General features: G+C 46.1%; 2 protein-coding genes across 2 annotated transcripts in view; one reads left to right on the top strand and one right to left on the bottom strand.

Moving 5' to 3' along the window:
- The window catches only part of LOC141121985 (uncharacterized), a 641,331-nt gene that overhangs the window by 91,454 nt on the left and 529,369 nt on the right, over positions 1-20,508 (bottom strand).
- The window catches only part of LOC141121983 (uncharacterized), a 289,647-nt gene that overhangs the window by 213,647 nt on the left and 55,492 nt on the right, over positions 1-20,508 (top strand). Inside the window, 2 exon segments of the mRNA XM_073611768.1 lie at positions 9,388-9,746; positions 16,352-16,366. Coding sequence (XP_073467869.1) covers positions 9,388-9,746; positions 16,352-16,366 — 374 coding nt within the window.

The raw sequence follows: 20,508 nt of genomic DNA, 5'->3' as shown, positions 1-20,508 counted from the left end.
GGCTCTGTCCCTCTTTTGAATGCACATCCCGTCTGTCGTCATCAATCGGCTTAGCCGATGTGACGTCATCCAGACCGGCCGACAGTGGTCACTGCGCATGCACGTGATCGGCGGGCGCGTCTTCAGAGCGTAAAGACAGAGCCCACTAACAATGGTCAACAATTGGGAGAGCAAGAAGCTCCCCCCTGTTGGCCAGAGTATACGCCACAGCAAGATGGAGATTAGATGTGACGCTGGGCGACCGCGTAATGACCAGATTCCGCCTCCAGATGGCGCCCACCCGAGTCATGCAGTCCGACGATTATGGGAAATAAGCTGCCAGATGTTAAACAAACAAAGGTATTGGAATCACAAAAATTACATTAAAAATGTGTAAATAGGTAATTAATTATATTCATCAATAGTTCCAAATGGCCAATACAATGAATAGTGCTTAATTTATTTTCTATTTACACCCAGTAACCCCCCGTCATGTCCGTCCTCTTCCTCCATAGTCACTGTGATGTCTTTTATCTCCAGCAGATGATGATACACACATATATAGTGTGGAAATGTAGATTAACCCCTTCAGGGGGATCAGTTGATGATTAATATATCTTTCTTCCAAATCTGGCCATACATGGTTCAGTTTTATCGTTCAGCCAGCGGGATGAGAGGAAACAACTGAAGTGATTCCCCCATCCACACATTGGAGGGGGATGGGGGAATCCCCGCATTTTTGGACACGCGTTTTTACAGCGATTTGCCGCAATTTGCGTTTTGCAGGGTTTTTTTACACTGTATATAGCTGGTTGCTAATGAGGGGGCCAGGAAGCCATCAGTTGTCAGCGAGCTCCCCGCTGAATGTAAAAAAAAAAGTATTGCCGGTAGGGATGAGCTTCGAGTTCGAGTCGAACTCATGTTCGACTCGAACATTGGCTGTTCGCAAGTTCACCGAACAGCGAACAATTTGGGGTGTTCGCGGCAAATTCGAATGCCGCGGAACACCCTTTAAAAGTCTATGGGAGAAATCAAAAGTGCTAATTTTAAAGGCTAATATGCAAGTTATTGTCATAAAAAGTGTTTGGGGACCTGGGTCCTGCCCCAGGGGACATGGATCAATGCAAAAAAAAGTTTTAAAAACGGCCGTTTTTTCAGGAGCAGTGATTTTAATAATGCTTAAAGTCAATCAATAAAAGTGTAATATCCCTTTAAATTTCGTACCTGGGGGGTGTCTATAGTGTGCCTGTAAAGGGGCGCATGTTTCCTGTGTTTAGAACAGTCTGACAGCAAAATGACATTTTGAAGGAAAAAACTCATTTAAAACTACCCGCGGCTATTGCATTGCCGACAATACACATAGAAGTTCATTGATAAAAACGGCATGGGAATTCCCCAAAGGGGAACCCCGAACCAAAATTAAAAAAAAAAAAATGACGTGGGGGTCCCCCTAAATTCCATACCAGGCCCTTCAGGTCTGGTATGGATATTAAGGGGAACCCCGGCCAAAATTTTAAAAAAAAAATGACGTGGGGTTCCCCCTAAATTCCATACCAGACCCTTATCCGAGCACGCAACCTGGCAGGCCGCAGGAAAAGAGGGGGGGACGAGAGTGCGGCCCCCCCTCCCTCCTGAACCGTACCAGGCCACATGCCCTCAACATTGGGAGGGTGCTTTGGGGTAGCCCCCCAAAACACCTTGTCCCCATGTTGATGAGGACAAGGGCCTCATCCCCACAACCCTGGCCGGTGGTTGTGGGGGTCTGCGGGCGGGGGGCTTATCGGAATCTGGAAGCCCCCTTTAACAAGGTGACCCCCAGATCCCGGCCCCCCCCCTGTGTGAAATGGTAAGGGGGTACATAAGTACCCCTACCATTTCACGAAAAAAGTGTCAAAAATGTTAAAAATGACAAGAGACAGTTTTTGACAATTCCTTTATTTAAATGCTTCTTCTATCGTCCTTCATCTTCTGGTTCTTCTGGCTCTTCTGGTTCTTCTGGCTCTTCCTCCGGCGTTCTCGTCCAGCATCTCCTCCGCGGCGTCTTCTGTCTTCTTCTCCTCGGGCCGCTCCGCACCCATGGCATGGGGGGGAGGCTCCCGCTCTTCTCTTCTTCTCTTCTTCTCTTCTTCTCTTCTTCTCTTCTTCTCCGGGCCGCTCCGCAATCCATGCTGGCATGGAGGGAGGCTCCCGCTGTGTGACGGCGCTCCTCGTCTGACAGTTCTTAAATAACGGGGGGGGCGGGGCCACCCGGTGACCCCGCCCCCCTCTGACGCACGGTGACTTGACGGGACTTCCCTGTGACGTCACGGGGAATGCCACAGGGAAGTCCCGTCAAGTCACCGTGCGTCAGAGGGGGGCGGGGTCACCGGGTGGCCCCGCCCCCTGTTATTTAAGAACTGTCAGACGAGGAGCGCCGTCACACAGCGGGAGCCTCCCTCCATGCCAGCATGGATTGCGGAGCGGCCCGGAGAAGAAGAGAAGAAGAGAAGAAGAGAAGAAGAGAAGAAGAAAAGAGCGGGAGCCTCCCCCCCATGCCATGGGTGCGGAGCGGCCCGAGGAGAAGAAGACAGAAGACGCCGCGGAGGAGATGCTGAACGAGAACGCCGGAGGAAGAACCAGAAGAACCAGAAGAGCCAGAAGAACCAGAAGATGAAGGACGATAGAAGAAAGAAGAAGCATTTAAATAAAGGAATTGTCAAAAACTGTCTCTTGTCATTTTTAACATTTTTGACACTTTTTTCGTGAAATGGTAGGGGTACTTATGTACCCCCTTACCATTTCACACGGGGGGGGGCCGGGATCTGGGGGTCACCTTGTTAAAGGGGGCTTCCAGATTCCGATAAGCCCCCCGCCCGCAGACCCCCACAACCACAGGCCAGGGTTGTGGGGATGAGGCCCTTGTCCTCATCAACATGGGGACAAGGTGTTTTGGGGGGCTACCCCAAAGCACCCTCCCAATGTTGAGGGCATGTGGCCTGGTACGGTTCAGGAGGGAGGGGGGCCGCACTCTCGTCCCCCCCTCTTTTCCTGCGGCCTGCCAGGTTGCGTGCTCGGATAAGGGTCTGGTATGGATTTTTGGGGGGACCCCACGCCGTTTTTTTTTTTTTTTTTTGGCGCGGGGTTCCCCTTAAAATCCATACCAGACCTGAAGGGTCTGGTATGGAATTTAGGGGGAACCCCACGTAATTTTTTTTTAAAATTTTGGCCGGGGTTCCCCTTAATATCCATACCAGACCTGAAGGGCCTGGTATGGAATTTAGGAGGACTCCCACGTCATTTTTTTTTTTTAATTTTGGTTCGGGGTTCCCCTTTGGGGAATTCCCATGCCGTTTTTATCAATGAACTTCTATGTGTATTGTCGGCAATAGCCGCGGGTAGTTTTAAATGAGTTTTTTCCTTCAAAATGTCATTTTGCTGTCAGACTGTTCTAAACACAGGAAACATGCGCCCCTTTACAGGCATACTATAGACACCCCCCAGGTACGAAATTTAAAGGGATATTACACTTTTATTGTTTGACTTTAAGCATTATTAAAATCACTGCTCCTGAAAAAACGGCCGTTTTTAAAACTTTTTTTTGCATTGATCCATGTCCCCTGGGGCAGGACCCAGGTCCCCAAACACTTTTTATGACAATAACTTGCATATAAGCCTTTAAAATGAGCACTTTTGATTATTCGTGTTCGTGTCCCATAGACTTTAACGGTGTTCGCATGTTCGAACGAACTTTTTTCCTGTTCGCATGTTCTGGTGCGAACCGAACAGGGGGGTGTTCGGCTCATCCCTAATTGCCGGCTAAAAAAAAAAATCGAGAAAAAAAAAACAGCGTGGGGTCCCCCCCAGGTCCATGCCAGGCCTTTGGATTCGGAGGGAACCCCCATGCCAAAATTAAAAAAAAAATGACATAGGGGTACCCCCAAAATCCATACCAGACCCTTATCCAAGCACGCAGCCCGGCAGGTCAGGAAAGGGAGGGGACGAGCGCCCCCCCCACCCTCTGGAACCATACCAGGCAGCATGCCCTCAACATGGGGGGTGGGTGCTTTGGGACAGGGGGGGCTCTGCACCCCCCCTGCCCCAAAGCACCTTGCCCCCATGTTGATGGGGACAAGGGCCTCTTCCCAACAACCCTTGCCCGGTGGTTGTCGGGGCTTGCGGGCGGGGGGCTTATCGGAATCTTGAATCCCCCTTTAAACAAGGGGGCCCCCAGATCCCAGCCCCCCTATGTAAATGAGTATGGGGTACATTGTACCCCTACCCATTCACTAAAAATAAAGTAGAGTAGTGTTAAAAAATACAGTAGACAGTTTTTGAGAAGTCTTTTTATTAAAAATCTTCTTCTTCTCCGCTTCTTCCTCCGGTCTTCCTCCATCTTCTCCTGCATCTTCATCCTCTGGTCTTCTCCTTCTCCCCCTGCTTCTTCTTCCGCTCCTCTTCTGTCTTCTTTGTCTGGTGTTCTTCCTCCTCTGCCACCGCTCCTGCCGATGACCCTCTTCCGATGCTGCGTCCCGCTGATCTGTCGGCGCCGATGTCCTGCACTTCTTAAATAACGATGGGGCGTGGCAATCGGATTACGTCATCCGGAGGCCACGCCCCCTTGTGACGTCACAGACCCATCATGCCCTGGGCAGTGACTTTACACGAGGGCGTGGCGCAATCCGATTGCCACGCCCCATTGTTCCTCCGCATGTCACCTGATCACATGAGAGCTTACTTTCACAGATTCCTGATAGATTTCTGTATGTTAAAGGTCAAAGTTCACTCATCAGTTTGGAGAGGTAGGACACACCCAGGAACAATGATTTGGTTTGCTTAAGAGCCTCATATAGAGACCACTCAAATCTCCCCATCCAAATGTCCCTCCATCCAGAGTCTATATGTCCTATGACATCACACTGACCTCACAGCTCCTCCTCCCAATGTCCCTCCATCCAGAGTCTATATCTCCTATGACATCACACTGACCTCACAGCTCCTCCCTCCTCCCAATGTCCCTCCATCCAGAGTCTATATGTCCTATGACATCACACTGACCTCACAGCTCCTCCTCCCAATGTCCCTCGATCCAGAATCTATATGTCCTATGACATCACACTGACCTCACAGCTCCTCCTCCCATTGTCCTTCCATCCAGAGTCTATATGTCCTATGACATCACACTGACCTCACAGCTCCTCCTCTCAATGTCCCTCCATCCAGAGTCTATATGTCCTATGACATCACACTGACCTCACAGCTCCTCCTCCCAATGTCCCTCCATCCAGAGTCTATATGTCCTATGACATCACACTGACCTCACAGCTCCTCCTCCCAATGTCCCTCGATCCAGAATCTATATGTCCTATGACATCACACTGACCTCACAGCTCCTCCTCCCAATGTCCTTCCATCCAGAGTCTATATGTCCTATGACATCACACTGACCTCACAGCTCCTCCTCCCAATGTCCCTCCATCCAGAGTCTATATGTCCTATGACATCACACTGACCTCACAGCTCCTCCTCCCAATGTCCCTCCATCCAGAGTCTACATGTCCTATGACATCACACTGACCTCACAGCTCCTCCTCCCAATGTCCCTCCATCCAGAGTCAGCACATCCTATGACATCACACTGCTTTTATAATGACCCCACGTTAGTGCCTTAGAGCAAAATTATTCAAGAAGGCAGAAGATCCTATTCATTATTACGTCTCTAAAGTTCCAACACTAAACAAAATGAGATCAGAAACAAAGCACAGCCCACACAGAGAATGGAACTTGTGATCCAGTGGACTGGGGACCATAGTGCTTAAATAAATCCTGACCTTCATCTTACCTCCTGATAGCCTCATCCTATTATTGTACAACCAACCCAGATACTTGTCTGTTATTATGTTATCTTCCAACAGGGAAACCTTCATAGATGACGGCACCAATGGAGGAGGACCGGAGTCACATGACTAAGAAGATACTAAACCTCACCCTGGAGATCATCTACCTGCTGACCGGAGAGGTGAGGAGGATTCTGGGAGGTCACATGACATCACTCTTATCTCTATTAATAAAACACAGACCTGACCGGAGAGGTGAGGAGGATTCTGGGAGGTCACATAACATCACTCTTATCTCTATTAATAAAACACAGACCTGACCGGAGAGGTGAGGAGGATTCTGGGAGGTCACATGACATCACTCTTATCTCTATTAATAAAACACAGACCTGACCGTAGAGGTGAGGAGGATTCTGGGAGGTCACATGACATCACTCTTATCTCTATTAATAAAACACAGACCTGACCGGAGAGGTGAGGAGGATTCTGGGAGGTCACATGACATTACTCTTATCTCTATTAATAAAACACAGACCTGTCCGGAGAGGTGAGGAGGATTCTGGGAGGTCACATGACATCACTCTTATCTCTATTAATAAAACACAGACCTGTCCGGAGAGGTGAGGAGGATTCTGGGAGGTCACATGACATCACTCTTATCACTATTAATAAAACACAGACCTGACCGGAGAGGTGAGGAGGATTCTGGGATTCTAACATGATATTCCTATTGGTTCCTCAATACAGAGATTTCCTCTTGTGAAGTCAGGTGATCATATGACCATCACAGTGCCTCCATGTGACTCCCTAAAACCTGAGAGACACAACATGCAGAAGATTCTAGAAGTCACCAAGAAGATGATGGAGCTGCTGACAGGAGAGGTGAGGAGGATTCTGGGAAATCTGGGACATTATCCAGTAACAGACAAGGGATGTGTCTGGATGGTGACTGTATCATTGTGTGTGTCAGGTTCCTATAAGGTGTCAGGATGTCTCTGTCTATTTCTACATGGATGAGTGGGAGCATTTAGAAGGACACAAGGATCTCTACAAGGACGTCATGATGGACAATCAGCCGCCCCTCACATCACCGGGTAAGAGGAGACTTTATTGTAAAGGAGAGAGCAGTACGGAGGGTCCACCTAGATCCCCCATCATCTGATAAACACATAGAAACAATGTATTCAGTCAGTGTGTGTGTTTCCTACAGATGGATCCAGTAATGGGAACCCACCAGAGAGATGTCCCCGTCCTCTGTATTCCCGGTATTCCACACAGGAAGGTCACATCATCCCTCACCATCATCAGGTAGATGAGGAACAATCACTGATAGTATCATTAGGATCTGTACATTATCTGCATTGTTACCATTGATGTCATTTTTATTCTATATTCAGAGTGGAAACCTGAGAGAGTCTAAAGTTGAGGTTAAAGAAGAAATAAAAAAGGAGGATGATGAGGATGGGGTGACGGAGAAGTCAGAGTATCTAAAAGAACACAAAGATCTGTACCAGGACACCATGGTGGAGTCATCCAGCTACAGAAACCCACCAGAGAGATGTCCCCGTCCTCTGTATTCCCGGGATTCCATACAGGAAGATCACACCATCCCTCACTATTGCAAGGTTGGTGGGACAGAGCATCTAGAACATTGACTTGTAGAAATAATGTGTGGATTTCTTATGTGATGTCACAATAATAAAGGTTATATTTTACAGATGATATTCTCTCATTTTCTTGATTTAGAGTGGAGATCCAATCGATATAGAATTTAAGGTTAAAGCAGAAGAAGAAGAGAGGTATGTGAGGGATGATCAGCAGTCTATGGAGGAGGATGGAATAACGGGGACATTTATAGAGGAGGACACTCCTACAGAGATCAGCACAGGTGGGTCATTAACACTAAATACATTCCTCCACCCATACTGCTCACTGATTGGTCCAGAGTAGGGCGGGGACTGGGTGATATCAGCCTGTAATCCCCTGGTCACTTTCCTGAGCTGTGTTCCCCGTCCTGTATTCCTGTATTTCTCTTGGATAATCTTCCTTTTCTGTGCTGCAGACACAATTTATGTATCCAGACTGGATTTATGGAGATTCTGGGGTTCAGCTGGCGGAAAATGTTTATTTTCATAATAGACGTTACTAGATCTAGGCACCTGGGGTGCTTTGAGTCTTCTGCCCCATACCCGGGTCTAGTAAGATCGCTGACAGAACAATTCTCCAGGGTTACTCCCTCTGTTATTTGCTGGCTGTGCCGGGTGGAGGGATATGTCTGTATAGTCTCAGACCCAAGATACTGAGTGCAGTCTCAGGAGAAGGGAGGCAGCGGTGTGGGACCTCTGCAACTTGTCTCATGTAAACATTTAATCTTCCACTGATTACTGAATACCAATATTATGAGTCCTGACCCTTACACTGTATAATTTGTATTGTACATTACATACTCCTGACCCCTGCACTATATACTCTATGTTGTACATTACATCATTCTGATACTCTATAGTCCTATCTGTTGTATCTTATACAATATGTTGTACATTACATAGCCCTGACTTCTGCTCTCTCCCCTCTACCCACTGCTATATATACACATAATATGTATTCTCTTTTGTTACACCCATTTTCTATCAGCTGGACATTTTACATCTGATGATATGATTGGAGCACAGACTTTTACATGTTGATAATAATGTGATAACATCCTCAAATTTTGGAACCTTAAATAGAAAGTGATAATGAGGGAGGAGTCAATAACCCAATGATGGTGGTCTTCAGGATCAGTCTAGTCCTCATCTTGGTTGTTCCCCCCCTATCCTCACTCTCTGACCTCTGGTGGGACTCAGCCCCGCTGTTATTCATGACTAAATCATGGACTAAATAAGGAAGTGCAGGACTTCTTGTGTTGGGAAGATGACAATGAGTGATAGAGGGGGTGGGAACACTCGTCCTATAATCCCCTCATCACTGTCACTCCTATAAAAGACAGTTCTCGCTGTTTCCTCACTCTCTGACTAAGGTCTATGAATAAAGAAATGAACTGGTAGGAGATCAGAGGACCCATTTACTAGTTACCTTGAGGGGGGAATTGTAAGATCCTCAGAGACAAAGCTGCCTGATGTGGGCGGAGTCCTAGTTTAGGGGAACCAATCTGCTCATGTCTAGTAATAATCTTTTTATTTCTATTTTAGTAGATGGACGGGAGATGAGGAAAACCTCAGAGGATTGTCTCACTTTGTCTCCAGACTGTAAAGTAGAAGATGAGGACATCACACAGTATAGTCCAGGAGAAAACCTGACTACCTCAAATGTCCATCCGGCACCACACAGTGTAGATGGACCATCGTATTCCTCTTATCCTGAGGAACCTCAGACTGTGAGGGACGGTGCCGTCCTTCCAACAGAGAAGAGTTTTTCCTGTACTGAGTGTGGGAAGTGTTTCCATTCTAAATACCATCTTAATAGGCATAAAAGATCTCACACAGGGGAGAAGCCATATTCCTGTCCTGAGTGCGGGAAATATTTTTCAGTGAAGTCCCATCTTTACAGACATCAGAGATCTCACACAGGGGAGAAGCAGCATCCCTGTCCTGAGTGCGGAAAATGTTTCTCAGATAAGTCCAATCTTTCCACACATCAGAGATCTCACACAGGGGAGAAGCCGTATTCCTGTCCTGAGTGCGGAAAATGTTTTTCAGATAAGTCCAATCTTTCCTCACACCAGAGATCTCACACTGGGGAGAAGCCGTATTCCTGTCCTGAGTGCGGTAAATGTTTTTCAGTGAAGTCCAGTCTTTCCATACATCAGAGATCTCACACGGGGGAGAAGCCGTATTCCTGTCCTGAGTGCGGGAAATGTTTTTCAGACAATTCCCATCTTTACAGACATCAGAGATCTCACACGGGGGAGAAGCCGTATTCCTGTCCTGAGTGTGGGAAATGTTTTACACAGAAGTTTAATCTTTACAAACATCAGAGATCTCACACGGGGGAGAAGTCGTATTCCTGTCCTGAGCGAGGGAATTGTTCCTCAGTGAAGTTCTGTCTTCCTGTAAATCAGGGATCCCACAAAACCCTCAAGGTGTATTAGTGCCTTGAGTGCAGGAAATGTCTTCTATATGAATGTTGCTGGACATCACATCTCTCATGTGGGGAAGAAGCACACCCTGATATACACCACAGATATACTCCATGGCTGATCTTCATCATGTAAGAAACAGTTCATAAGGAGATCAGAGATCACCAAAGACATGGATGAAGTGTTGTACTGTGTTGCCCATTGATAGCAGTAGAAAAATAAAAATGGAGTCATTAACTTCCATTGGCTGAGCACATTTTGTGGTGTAAGATTTCACAGACACTTAGAGGTCTGTTTTAAAACAAAAGACAGTTGAATAAATTTGACACACATTTGCCCAGCTATGATGAATATTGTCTGTATTTTATTTCATGTAGTGATTTCCTATGATCATCTAGTGGCAATAGCGTGGCACTGCAGTAGTAGTACCACATTATGGACACTAGATGGAGCTACATTCTGGGCCTCCTTAGCACTACATAGTGAAAGTGGTGCTCAGGGAGGCCTAGGCCACTTCAACTGGTGAGTGTCAGGATTCTTTCTCCAGCCCCCCTCTGAATGCTGGGCTGCATGAGTTCTTGTGCAGTATGGCCAGAGGACGTCAGGAGTTCTGCGGTTCCTGTGCCCATGTTGGACAGCACAGTCATGCATCCAGAGCATTCATGGAGAGTCTCCAAGTGTTGTAAGCTTTTGTCAGTTTTCTTCCCCACAGACAAAACACCCCAGATGTGCATGGTTGCAGCCTGGAAGACACCTACAGGTAGACACGACTGGTCACAAAAGGTACCTGGGGCGGCAACAGGTCCATACTCCTTCCTGATGGGGGCATTGGTGGGCACTGACAGGCTAGGTGGGTAATCACCTGTGGTAACCAGTGCACAGTGCTCTCTCAGCTGACCAGGATCGCTGTATCAGCATCAGTCCCGCTATATGGGTCAGCAGGCCTTATGTCTACTATACGGCAGAGAGTTTAGGTCAATGTCTTCTTTCTTTATTGCACATCACAGGACACAGAGCAGCCATAGTAATTACTAGGGATGAGCCGAACAGCCCCCGGTTCGGCAGAACATGCGAACAGAACAAAAACTTGTGCGAACAAGCGCACCCCGTTAAAGTCTATGGGACGCGAACGTGAAAAATCAAAAGTGCTAATTTTAAAGGCTAATATGCAAGTTATTGCCATAAAAAGTGTTTGGGGACCTGGGTCCTGCCCCAGGGGACATGTATCAATGCAAAAAAAAGTTTTAAAAACAGCCGTTGTTTCGGGAGCAGTGATTTTAATAACGCTTAAAGTGTTCAGAAGATTGATGATAAAGCATCGGTGGAGACACCTTTTTCCCATATTAACTCTTACAGGAGAGAATTTCCCTTCCTAGGGGTAAATTTCCTCTCACTTCCTGTTGTCTCCCTTCGTTTGTAAGTAGGAAGGTTGTTTGTAAGTTGCATGTTTGAAAATAGAGGACCACCTGTATATACTATATGGCCTGCCCTATACACTCTGTGGAAAATTGGGCCTTAGGTGTTGGTGGTACTAGAACACTGTATGTCCTCACAGTTACTCTTGGTGGGCGCTGGAACGAGCCCTGCTGTGAAATATTATATCAAGAATTGTAATTACACGCCTCTGTTAAACAGGGGCAGAAAAATTGGGTCTTAGGTGGTGGTGGTGGCACAACACTGTAACCCCTTATAGATACTCTTGTTGGGCGCAGGAACGGGCCCTGCTGTGAAATATTAGATCAAAAATTGTAATTACAATACAGTGCAGCTGTAGTGCAGTTGCTACTACTTTTTTGGTTGTGTACACAGTACACAATACAGTGTAGTGCGGTGTTGCAAAACAACATATACATCATGTCCAGAAGGCCACCAAGGAGAGGCAGACACTCACAGCAGGCCACTAAAAGAGGGCAAGCAGGCTCTGTTTCTACAGTCAACAGTTCTGGTCTTGGACATGGTGCATCCTCTGCCAATGGCCTTGGGGCACACTTGTCCTTTTTTTCTGCTGCTGGCTGTGTTATTGAGCCAGAACATGCAGAAGAGTTGGTGGAGTGGATAACAAAGCCATCCTCATCCTCTGTCACCCAGGCTCAGAGTAGTTTTCCTTCCTATGCAGCTGCCAAAGCAGCCTATTCCACTGGCTCCTTGTCCACAGTCACTCCTTCCGTAGCCCAACCATTATGCACAGAGGAGTCCCCCGAACTATTTGTCCACAGTGTCGGGTACATGCTGGAGGATGCGCAGCAATTTGAAAGCTCCAATGTCGGTTCCCAGGTTGAGGAAGGGAGTAACGTAAGCCTAGAGGGAGGGGGTGCCCAAGAAGGACAAGAAACTGGCAGTCATGTTCCCCCAGCTGCAGCATAGTGCCAAGTTTGCTCCAGTGACGAGGAGGGAGGGGATGATGAGGTCACTGACTCTACTTGGGTGCCTGATAGAATAGAGGAGGAGGCACAACTCCAATGAGGCAGGATGTCCTCTAGGGGGCAGCTTAATGGCAGCCACCCTACTGCATCACACGCACTCCCATGCAGTCTTTTTCGCCTATACTATATTTGAGATTTAATATCTCTCAGATATGATTTGGGTTAAATGAGAGTTCTTTGACCATGAGTGAAAGCTTTAACACAATAACAACATTTATTGGTGAGTAGTTGAAAGTCTAATACACAACCATCTATCGTCTACACCAAGGAAGAAAATATTAGGTTAAATAAGAGAATTACATGAAGGAATACAGAGTGTATTCCTGAAAACATTAATCTGCAAACATATTTAGTTATAAGTAAAATGCAGACCTTTCCCATAATTACCCTTTGCACCAAGGTTCCATTCTGATGGTTGCTCTCCCATAAAAGTGTGTGTTTCCCTCCCATCTAGTCTGTGTATATCAATTACATGCTCATGCCTCATTGGTTGGCATAGCGTGGCTCTGATTGGTGAGCTTCCCTATTCCTGGTTAAGGACTGTCTACATCTCCAATCCCTATACTTTGCATAAGTCAGCCCCCTTTAATGCAAATCCTTGTGACTATTCTGAGCAGGAGCTTAACTTGAATTTTCCTGGGAAGTTAAGTATTGATTACGGGTTGGCATCCCTTTATTGCATATCCCAGCACGGGATCCTTTGAAGTGAGTATGTGTAAAACAATGAGGTTTGGATCCCATTGTTTGTATACACAAACCTAGGCACCGACTTGTCTGGTCTACCAGAGATTTCTGTGAAGATAATATGTTCTGCCCTACATAGATAAAAGCTAAATTAAATATATTCTAAATTATAAAAAAATTAAATATAAATTAAATATATTCATTAAATATAAATAAATTAAATATAAATTAAATATATTCCTATTTACAATATCCGTTGGCAACAGCAATTGAAAGACCCACATCAAAGAAAAAGGCGGACTTCTCCTTGCTCCTCATCTGGAATCTCTAACCCTACTCCAGTCCTCTCGAAAACCTGCACTGAGAGCAATGAAGGTATAGCAAGTACTTGCAGCCAATCTGCTAGCAGGCACCATCTGATTTTAGCAGGCAAATTTCACTACCCCAGTTGCTAAACCGTAAAAAGAAATTTGGTCCCAGCCATCCACATGCCCACAGTCTGAATGCTAGCTTGAATGCCAGCTTGGCCAAATTGCTAGCATTGCAACTACTGCCTTTTCAGCTGGTAGACTCTGCCCCCTTTCGTGAATTTGTGGAATGTGCTGTACTTCAGTTGCAGGTTCCAAAATGCCATTTCTTTTCATGGAAGGCCATTCCAGCTCTCTACCAGCATGTGGAAGGCAATGTTTTTGTCTTGTTGGACAGGGCGGTCAGCAGTAAGGTGTATATTACCGCAGACTCATGGTCTACCAGGCATGTTACCTTTCCTTCACGGCGCACTGGGTAACTCTGCTGGCAGCTGGGAAGGATGCAGGACAGGGTTCAGTATTGTTGGAGCTTGTTCCGCCACCACGCCTTCAAAATACTAGCGGTTATTCTGCCACAGCTCTCTCATCCACCCCCTCCTCTTCTTCTTCCTCTATGGCCTCTTCTGCAGATTTGTTCTCTGAACCAGCGGTGCTCCGTAAGTGTTCAAGGGGCTACGCAAGCACTCATGCAAAAAGATGCCATGCGGTGCATGAGTTACATAGTTACATAGTAGGTGAGGTTGAAAAAAGACACAAGTCCATCAAGTCCAACCTATGTGTGTGATTATATGTCAGTATTACATTGTGTAAATGTTGTGGTCGTTCGGGTGCTTATCTAATAGTTTCTTGAAACTATCGATGCCCCCCTCTGAGACCACCGCCTGTGGAAGGGAATGCCACATCCTTGCCGCTCTTACAGTAAAGAACCCTCTACATAATTTAAGGTTAAACTACTGCTTAGGGGACAGGAGCCACACTGGGGCAGAGATTCTGTCAGCTCTGCAGGGGCAGGCTCAGAGGTGGTTGATGCCACACCAGCTTCAGCCAGGAATGGGTGTATGCGACAATGGCACCAACCTTCTCTCTGCCCTCCGACAGGGACACTTGACCCATGTTCCATGTTTGGCACACATCCTGAATTTGGTGGTACAGTGGTTTTTGAGCAGGTACCCAGGCTTACAAGATCTCCTGAGGCAGGCCAGAAAAGTCTGTGATCATTTCCAACGGTCATACAATGCCAGTGCTCGGCTGGCTGACATTCAAAGGGAATGCAACCTGCCCACCAACCACCTCATTTGTGACATGTCCACCAGGTCTGAGTCAACGTTGGCAATGCTGCAGCGGCTGTAGAAGCAGCAGAGGGCCATCAATGAGTACCTGTGTAAGTATGGCACCAGGACAGGGTCAGGGGAGCGTGGCTTCTTTTCGCCATGCCAGTGGCTACTGATCAAGGATGCATGCACTGTCCTGTCACCATTCGAAGAGGCCATAAGGATGGTGAGCAGTGAAAATGCATGCATCAGTGATACTGTCCCTATTGTCTTCCTGTTGGAGCACACGCTTCGATAAGGTCAGGGATTTAATTTAGAGTTCTCACTTAATATAATGCCTACGTGTAATCTGTTATGAATGTAACTTTTTGGCTGTTGAACTCAATTGAAGCTGCTTTTGTTTTCTTGTAACTGTATTGCCATGGTGTTGAAGCTTGTGTTCGTAGCCCAGGTGACTCCTGTTGTTGTTTACCCTTGCCCTTTGTGGGGGGGCTGTGCTGATGCTATTGTTTGTATAATTGCCTATAAAAGGCCTTTGAAAGAAGTAAAGAGCAGGAGCCCATTATGCTCAGAACTTTGATACAGACATACCTGACTCTGTGTCTTAATTCCTATATGAAGCAATAATTTGACAAAGCAATATAAACTTAAAGCAACTTATTTAAAAGTTGAACCTAACATTTTGGCGCCCGAACGAGGGACTCACCGATGATACTACAAGAGGTGGACGAACGCGGCTGACGGAACAAAAAGGAATAGGCATTCCGGGAACCACAGATCAAAAAACCTGGCCAGGTAAGAAAAAGCTTTATTTTTCTTATATTCTGTGCTCCCCTGATTTGTGCCTATCCGTTCTGTCAGTTACGGTTCTCCTGGTTTTAAAACACCAGCCTCTGTAGTGGTGAGTCTAGAATTACTGCATGTTTTAGTTTATATTGCTGGAATTATTTGTTTGTTTTGTTGTCTGTGTCTGTCTTGTCTGTCTTGTTGAGAAAGTGAATGAGCCTTGTCAAGGATGGTATGAGTTAGAAGGGGATTGCCGAACTAAGCAACGGAATGCGCCTTACCTCACATGAGTGGGAACCTGAGGGCTTGTGAGCTTGGGGGTCTGACGCTTATGCTTAACCTCACATCTAACTCATAAACCATAGACGGGTTGAGAGTATAAGCCCTGTCAGCTCCATAAAGCAGGGATAAGAGTGTATGAGAGGGATTCCCAGATACGGGGAGGGAATAAGATCTCCAAAAGTCCAGAGATCTAGTCGGATACCTGGCCACTTAAAGGAATGCTTGTATATGTTGTAGCCGCATTTTTGTATATGTTGTAGCCGCATTCTGGTTTGTTATTGGGCTAGCATATAAAGTAATTATTTGTTATTGGGCTAGCATATAAAGTAATTCGATTTCAGAAATCTCATTCCGGAAGAGGTTTCTAGTATTCTAGCACCCTAGGAGGAAGGCAACGAAGAACTAGTGTAACTTAGCTGGTTTGTTATTGGGCTAGCATATAAAGTAATTATTCATTCTTGTATATGTTGTAGCCGCATTATATTGTACACTAAGTGTCCCACACGCTACCTAGGCAGGACTGTTAGAATGGGCCAGAGGAACACAAAACCCCGTCAGGGAATTGTGGCGCACAATACGGTGCCACAGATAATTAAGAACATTTATGGGAAAACCGAAGCACAGGACTTAAAGGATGTCCTTCGTAAATTTAAGGTGAAAGGAGCAGCGGGCTTAGACCCGGATGTATGGAGTGAAATAAAAAGGGACAGACAAGGAGAGGTGTTAGAGAAGCAATGGATGCGTCAGGTTCAATGCTTAATTAAGGTCTCAAATAGAGCGAAAGAAGAGGGGTGGAAGTATAATCCAGATTGTGATGGTTGGGATATGAAAGATAGAAGAACAAAAAATGTCGAGGCTCCCAGCTCAGCCATCCCACCCCCATACACTGACGTAGAACGCAAACCACACAAGATATATCCGGTACTTGAGGGGAGAGGGTGGGTTTGTCAGGATTGTGGAGCACAGAACCCAGAATGGGCAGTAGAATGTGTGCATTGTGGGGCACAAAAACCTCATACAGAAACTGTAGCTCCCGTACGCACTGATACACGCATTGTTCAGGTAAACAATCCAGAATTTGGACAAGCAGCCCATCCAAATGCCCCACCTACTGTCACTCGTAGAATGCAAATAAGGACTTGGGCACCATGGTCGGCAGACACCCTTATGGCATTAATACAGAGCGCCCCAGACCCGGTAGCAAAGCCAGCTGCTTTTTGTAGATTTGTGACACAGTTAATGAATACACATGAAGCGACCGCAGCAGGATGGGGAGGATCTATGCAGACACAAAATGACTCTGACCCTGTTTAACCAGTTTATGACAGAAATAGGTCCACACAGACCTGCAGGACAAGTTGATGGGGAGGGCAACCTGGAGGCAGGACATGTCAGACATATAGACTCAAGGGCTCCTTTTATTGCTAGATTAGAAGCTTTTTGTCAGGCAAAACAACAGGAGAGGGGGTCCATATCACCCATGAAGCAAATGCCAGGACAGACTGTATCGGAATTTTACTTATCTATGGAAAGTATGATGGCAGATGAGGGATTGGACTTGGCCCTGCCAGTCACAATCCGAGCCTTCAATAGACAATTTATGGAGGGATTAATTCCACAGATAAGTGAGAGACTGAAAGCCTGCACACCAGAGTGGAGGGCAACTAGAGATAGAGGGACGTTGTTACAAAAAGCGCAAGGCATAGAGGCGGACTTAGCAGAAACCAAAGGGAGGAAATCTCATGCTATCAACGCACTCGGGGGTCCCCAAGAGCAAGGTAGAGGTTCCTTTCGCAAACACCTTACCTGTCACTACTGTAACAAGATTGGTCACATCAGACGCAACTGTAGGAAAAGAATAAGGGATGAAGGAGAGGAAGGTGTTGATTCTCCAGTTAATCAGAGAAGGAACCAGCCCAGGGACAACAAAAATAGTCATATCAGGCAGCAGGGAGATGGTCCACGAGCATGACTCGCCCCGGTTTTAGAAAAATCCAAAACAACAATGCTTAAGACAAATATAACGGTTGGTAATAAGAAAATCTCTTGTTTAGTCGATACAGGAGCTTCACGCTCGTTACTTTCTGACTCTGAACTACTCCCTGGCCAAAAATCACCTGACACTTTACTAATAACTGGATATGATGGCATTTTAGCCGACGCCCCGCTTACAAAACCTCTGAAAGTTAAAGTAGGAAACCACATGTTCCTTTCACGCTTTCTGGTATCCAGAGGAGCCCCCACTAATTTGTTAGGAGCTGACATTTTGCAGAAAATAGGAGCTAACATTACCTATCACCCAGATGGCACTGTCACCTTAGCTATAGGGGATAATCAAGAACACATGGAGATGTGTAACCTGATACAATACCTAGAGGAGGAATCGGAATTGTCCGGCCCACCTCCTTCAGACTTAGATCAGATTTTGTCGTCCCTTCCAGGAGAACTATGGGAGAAACATCCAGCTGATGTTGGACTTTTGCCCATACCTCCGGTTACCCTACAGCTGATTTCAGGAGCAGTGCTTCCCCAACAACAGCAGTATCCACTTAGTGCACCTCAAGAGGCGGCCATAGAAATGCAGGTCCAATCCTTCTTAAAAAGTGGAGTTCTAAAAGAGGTAAAATCACCGGCAAACACTCCCTTGTACCCGGTTAAAAAGAAATCAGTAGCCGGTAGTCCGGTTAAGTATAGAATGGTCCAAGACCTTAGAGCGGTCAACAAAATACTAGCCCCGATGACACCTTTAGTACCCAATCCACATACATTACTGTCACAAATACCATCAACCAGTATGTACTTTACGGTTATAGATTTAGCGAATGCTTTCTTTTCCGTCCCGCTTGCTGAAGAATGCCAACTTTGGTTCGCATTTTCAATCAAAAATCGGCAACTAACCTGGACACGCCTACCTCAGGGTATAGCGCATTCACCTACCTTGTATTCGCAAGCATTGCAAACGGTGTTGGGAGAATGGGTACCACCAGATTCCTGTGTATTGTTACAATATGTGGATGATTTATTGTTATGCTGCCCTGACAAGGAAACTTGTTTGGCCACCACCCTTAATTTGTTGCGATTTTTGGCAGAAAAAGGTTGCAAGGTTAATAAGAAAAAGTTACAAGTGTGTCAGGAAAAAGTTATCTTTTTGGGACATTGTATATCACAGGGTACGAGACATCTCACTGAGGAGAGGGTTCAAGTGATAAAGGGAATGTTACCCCCACGGAATTTCAAACAATTGCGTATGTTTTTAGGTATCGTGTCATATTGTAGACAGTGGATACCACATGCTAGCGCTTTGATGCAGCCATTATACGATTGTTTGAAAATTGTACCGTATATGCTTACAGAAGTAGCTAATGAATCGTTTATCACTTTGAAAAAGTTGTTGATTTCTGCCACGGCTATTGGTATACCAGATTACACCAAGATATTTAATCTGTACATTGCTGAGATCGCTGGACATGCCACAGGTGTTCTGACACAGGCACATGTAAAACAAAGACCAGTCGCTTACTTTTCAGCAGCATTAGATCCAGTATCTAGAGGTTCACCGTCCTGTGTACGGGCGGTAGCTGCAGTGTCAATTATCATAGATAAGTCATCAGAGATTGTTCTAGACAATCCAGTCGTAGTGCATACCACACATGACATACATGCAATCTTGTCTCAGGTACAGCCCAAACACATTTCAATGGCTAGGCAATTAAGATTACAGTGTACTTTACTCTTACCTCCAAATGTTACTTTTCAGCGCTGTACAACCTTAAATTTGGCCACCTTTTTGCCTCTTCAGTCACCAGATTTGGCAAGGGGGAATGATAGTGCTAATAGTACTAGTGAGAAAAGAAATGAGGACACTGACACTCTTTTGTTTAAGGAAGTAAATGAGCACGATTGTTTTCAGCTCATGGAACAGGAGACAATGGGATTCCCACATGTTACAGATACACCAATCTTAAATGCTGAGCACACTTTGTACATAGATGGTAGTAGGTTTGCTGATGACAAGGGTAAATATCACACAGGGTATGCCGTAGTGACTGATACACAGGTGATTGACGCACAGCCCTTACCAGCCCACATGTCAGCACAAGAAGCAGAATTAAAAGCTTTAGAACAAGCCCTAGAATACTTAAAAGGACGAGAAGGGAATATTTACACTGACTCCGCTTACGCTTATGGTGTAGGGCACGATTATGGCCACATATGGAAGGCTAGAGGTTATCTGACAGCAGCAGGTACACCTGTAAAACATGGAGAAGGGATTAAGAGAGTCCTGAACAATCTTCAAAAGGTTAAACGAGTGGCCATCATGAAGATAGCGGTACACACGAGCGCAAAAACAATTGAGGCAAAAGGAAATGCATTTGCAGATTTGACTGCAAAACAGGCAGCTCTAGGGGAAGGAAGCCCTGAGACCTTAGCAGCGGTAGAGGTGAGTATCCCAGAACCAACATGGCAGCAGCTGAGTAAATTACAGGAGCAAGCAGGGGAGAGCGAGAAAGATAAGTGGGTCAGAATGGGAGCAGCACCAGACCTTGACAATGTATGGAGGGAAGGGGGCAAAATATGCCTGCCTGCCTCTCTGTACCCAGCGATGGCAGCGGCAGTTCACCTACCCACACATGTCAGTTCCAATTCCATGTATAGGATTGTGAACCAAGGATGGCTCGCCCCCGGATTCAGTAGCACTGCAAGAAACTACTGTGCAGCCTGCCAAATCTGTCTCCTGAATAACCCAGGACAGAGAGTAAAAACCCCACGAAAACACCAGGTCCGGGCCCAATACCCCTTCCAGAGACTGCAAATTGACTACATACAAATGCCCAAGAGCGGCCCCTTTGAGTTTGTCCTCGTGTGTATCGATTTATTCTCAGG

This window comes from Aquarana catesbeiana, unplaced genomic scaffold (assembly GCF_042186555.1).
Source record: "Aquarana catesbeiana isolate 2022-GZ unplaced genomic scaffold, ASM4218655v1 unanchor236, whole genome shotgun sequence".
Lineage (NCBI taxonomy): Eukaryota > Metazoa > Chordata > Amphibia > Anura > Ranidae > Aquarana > Aquarana catesbeiana.
The sequence above is the reverse complement of the archived record's forward strand: the minus strand, read 5'-3'. Positions and strand labels throughout refer to the sequence as shown.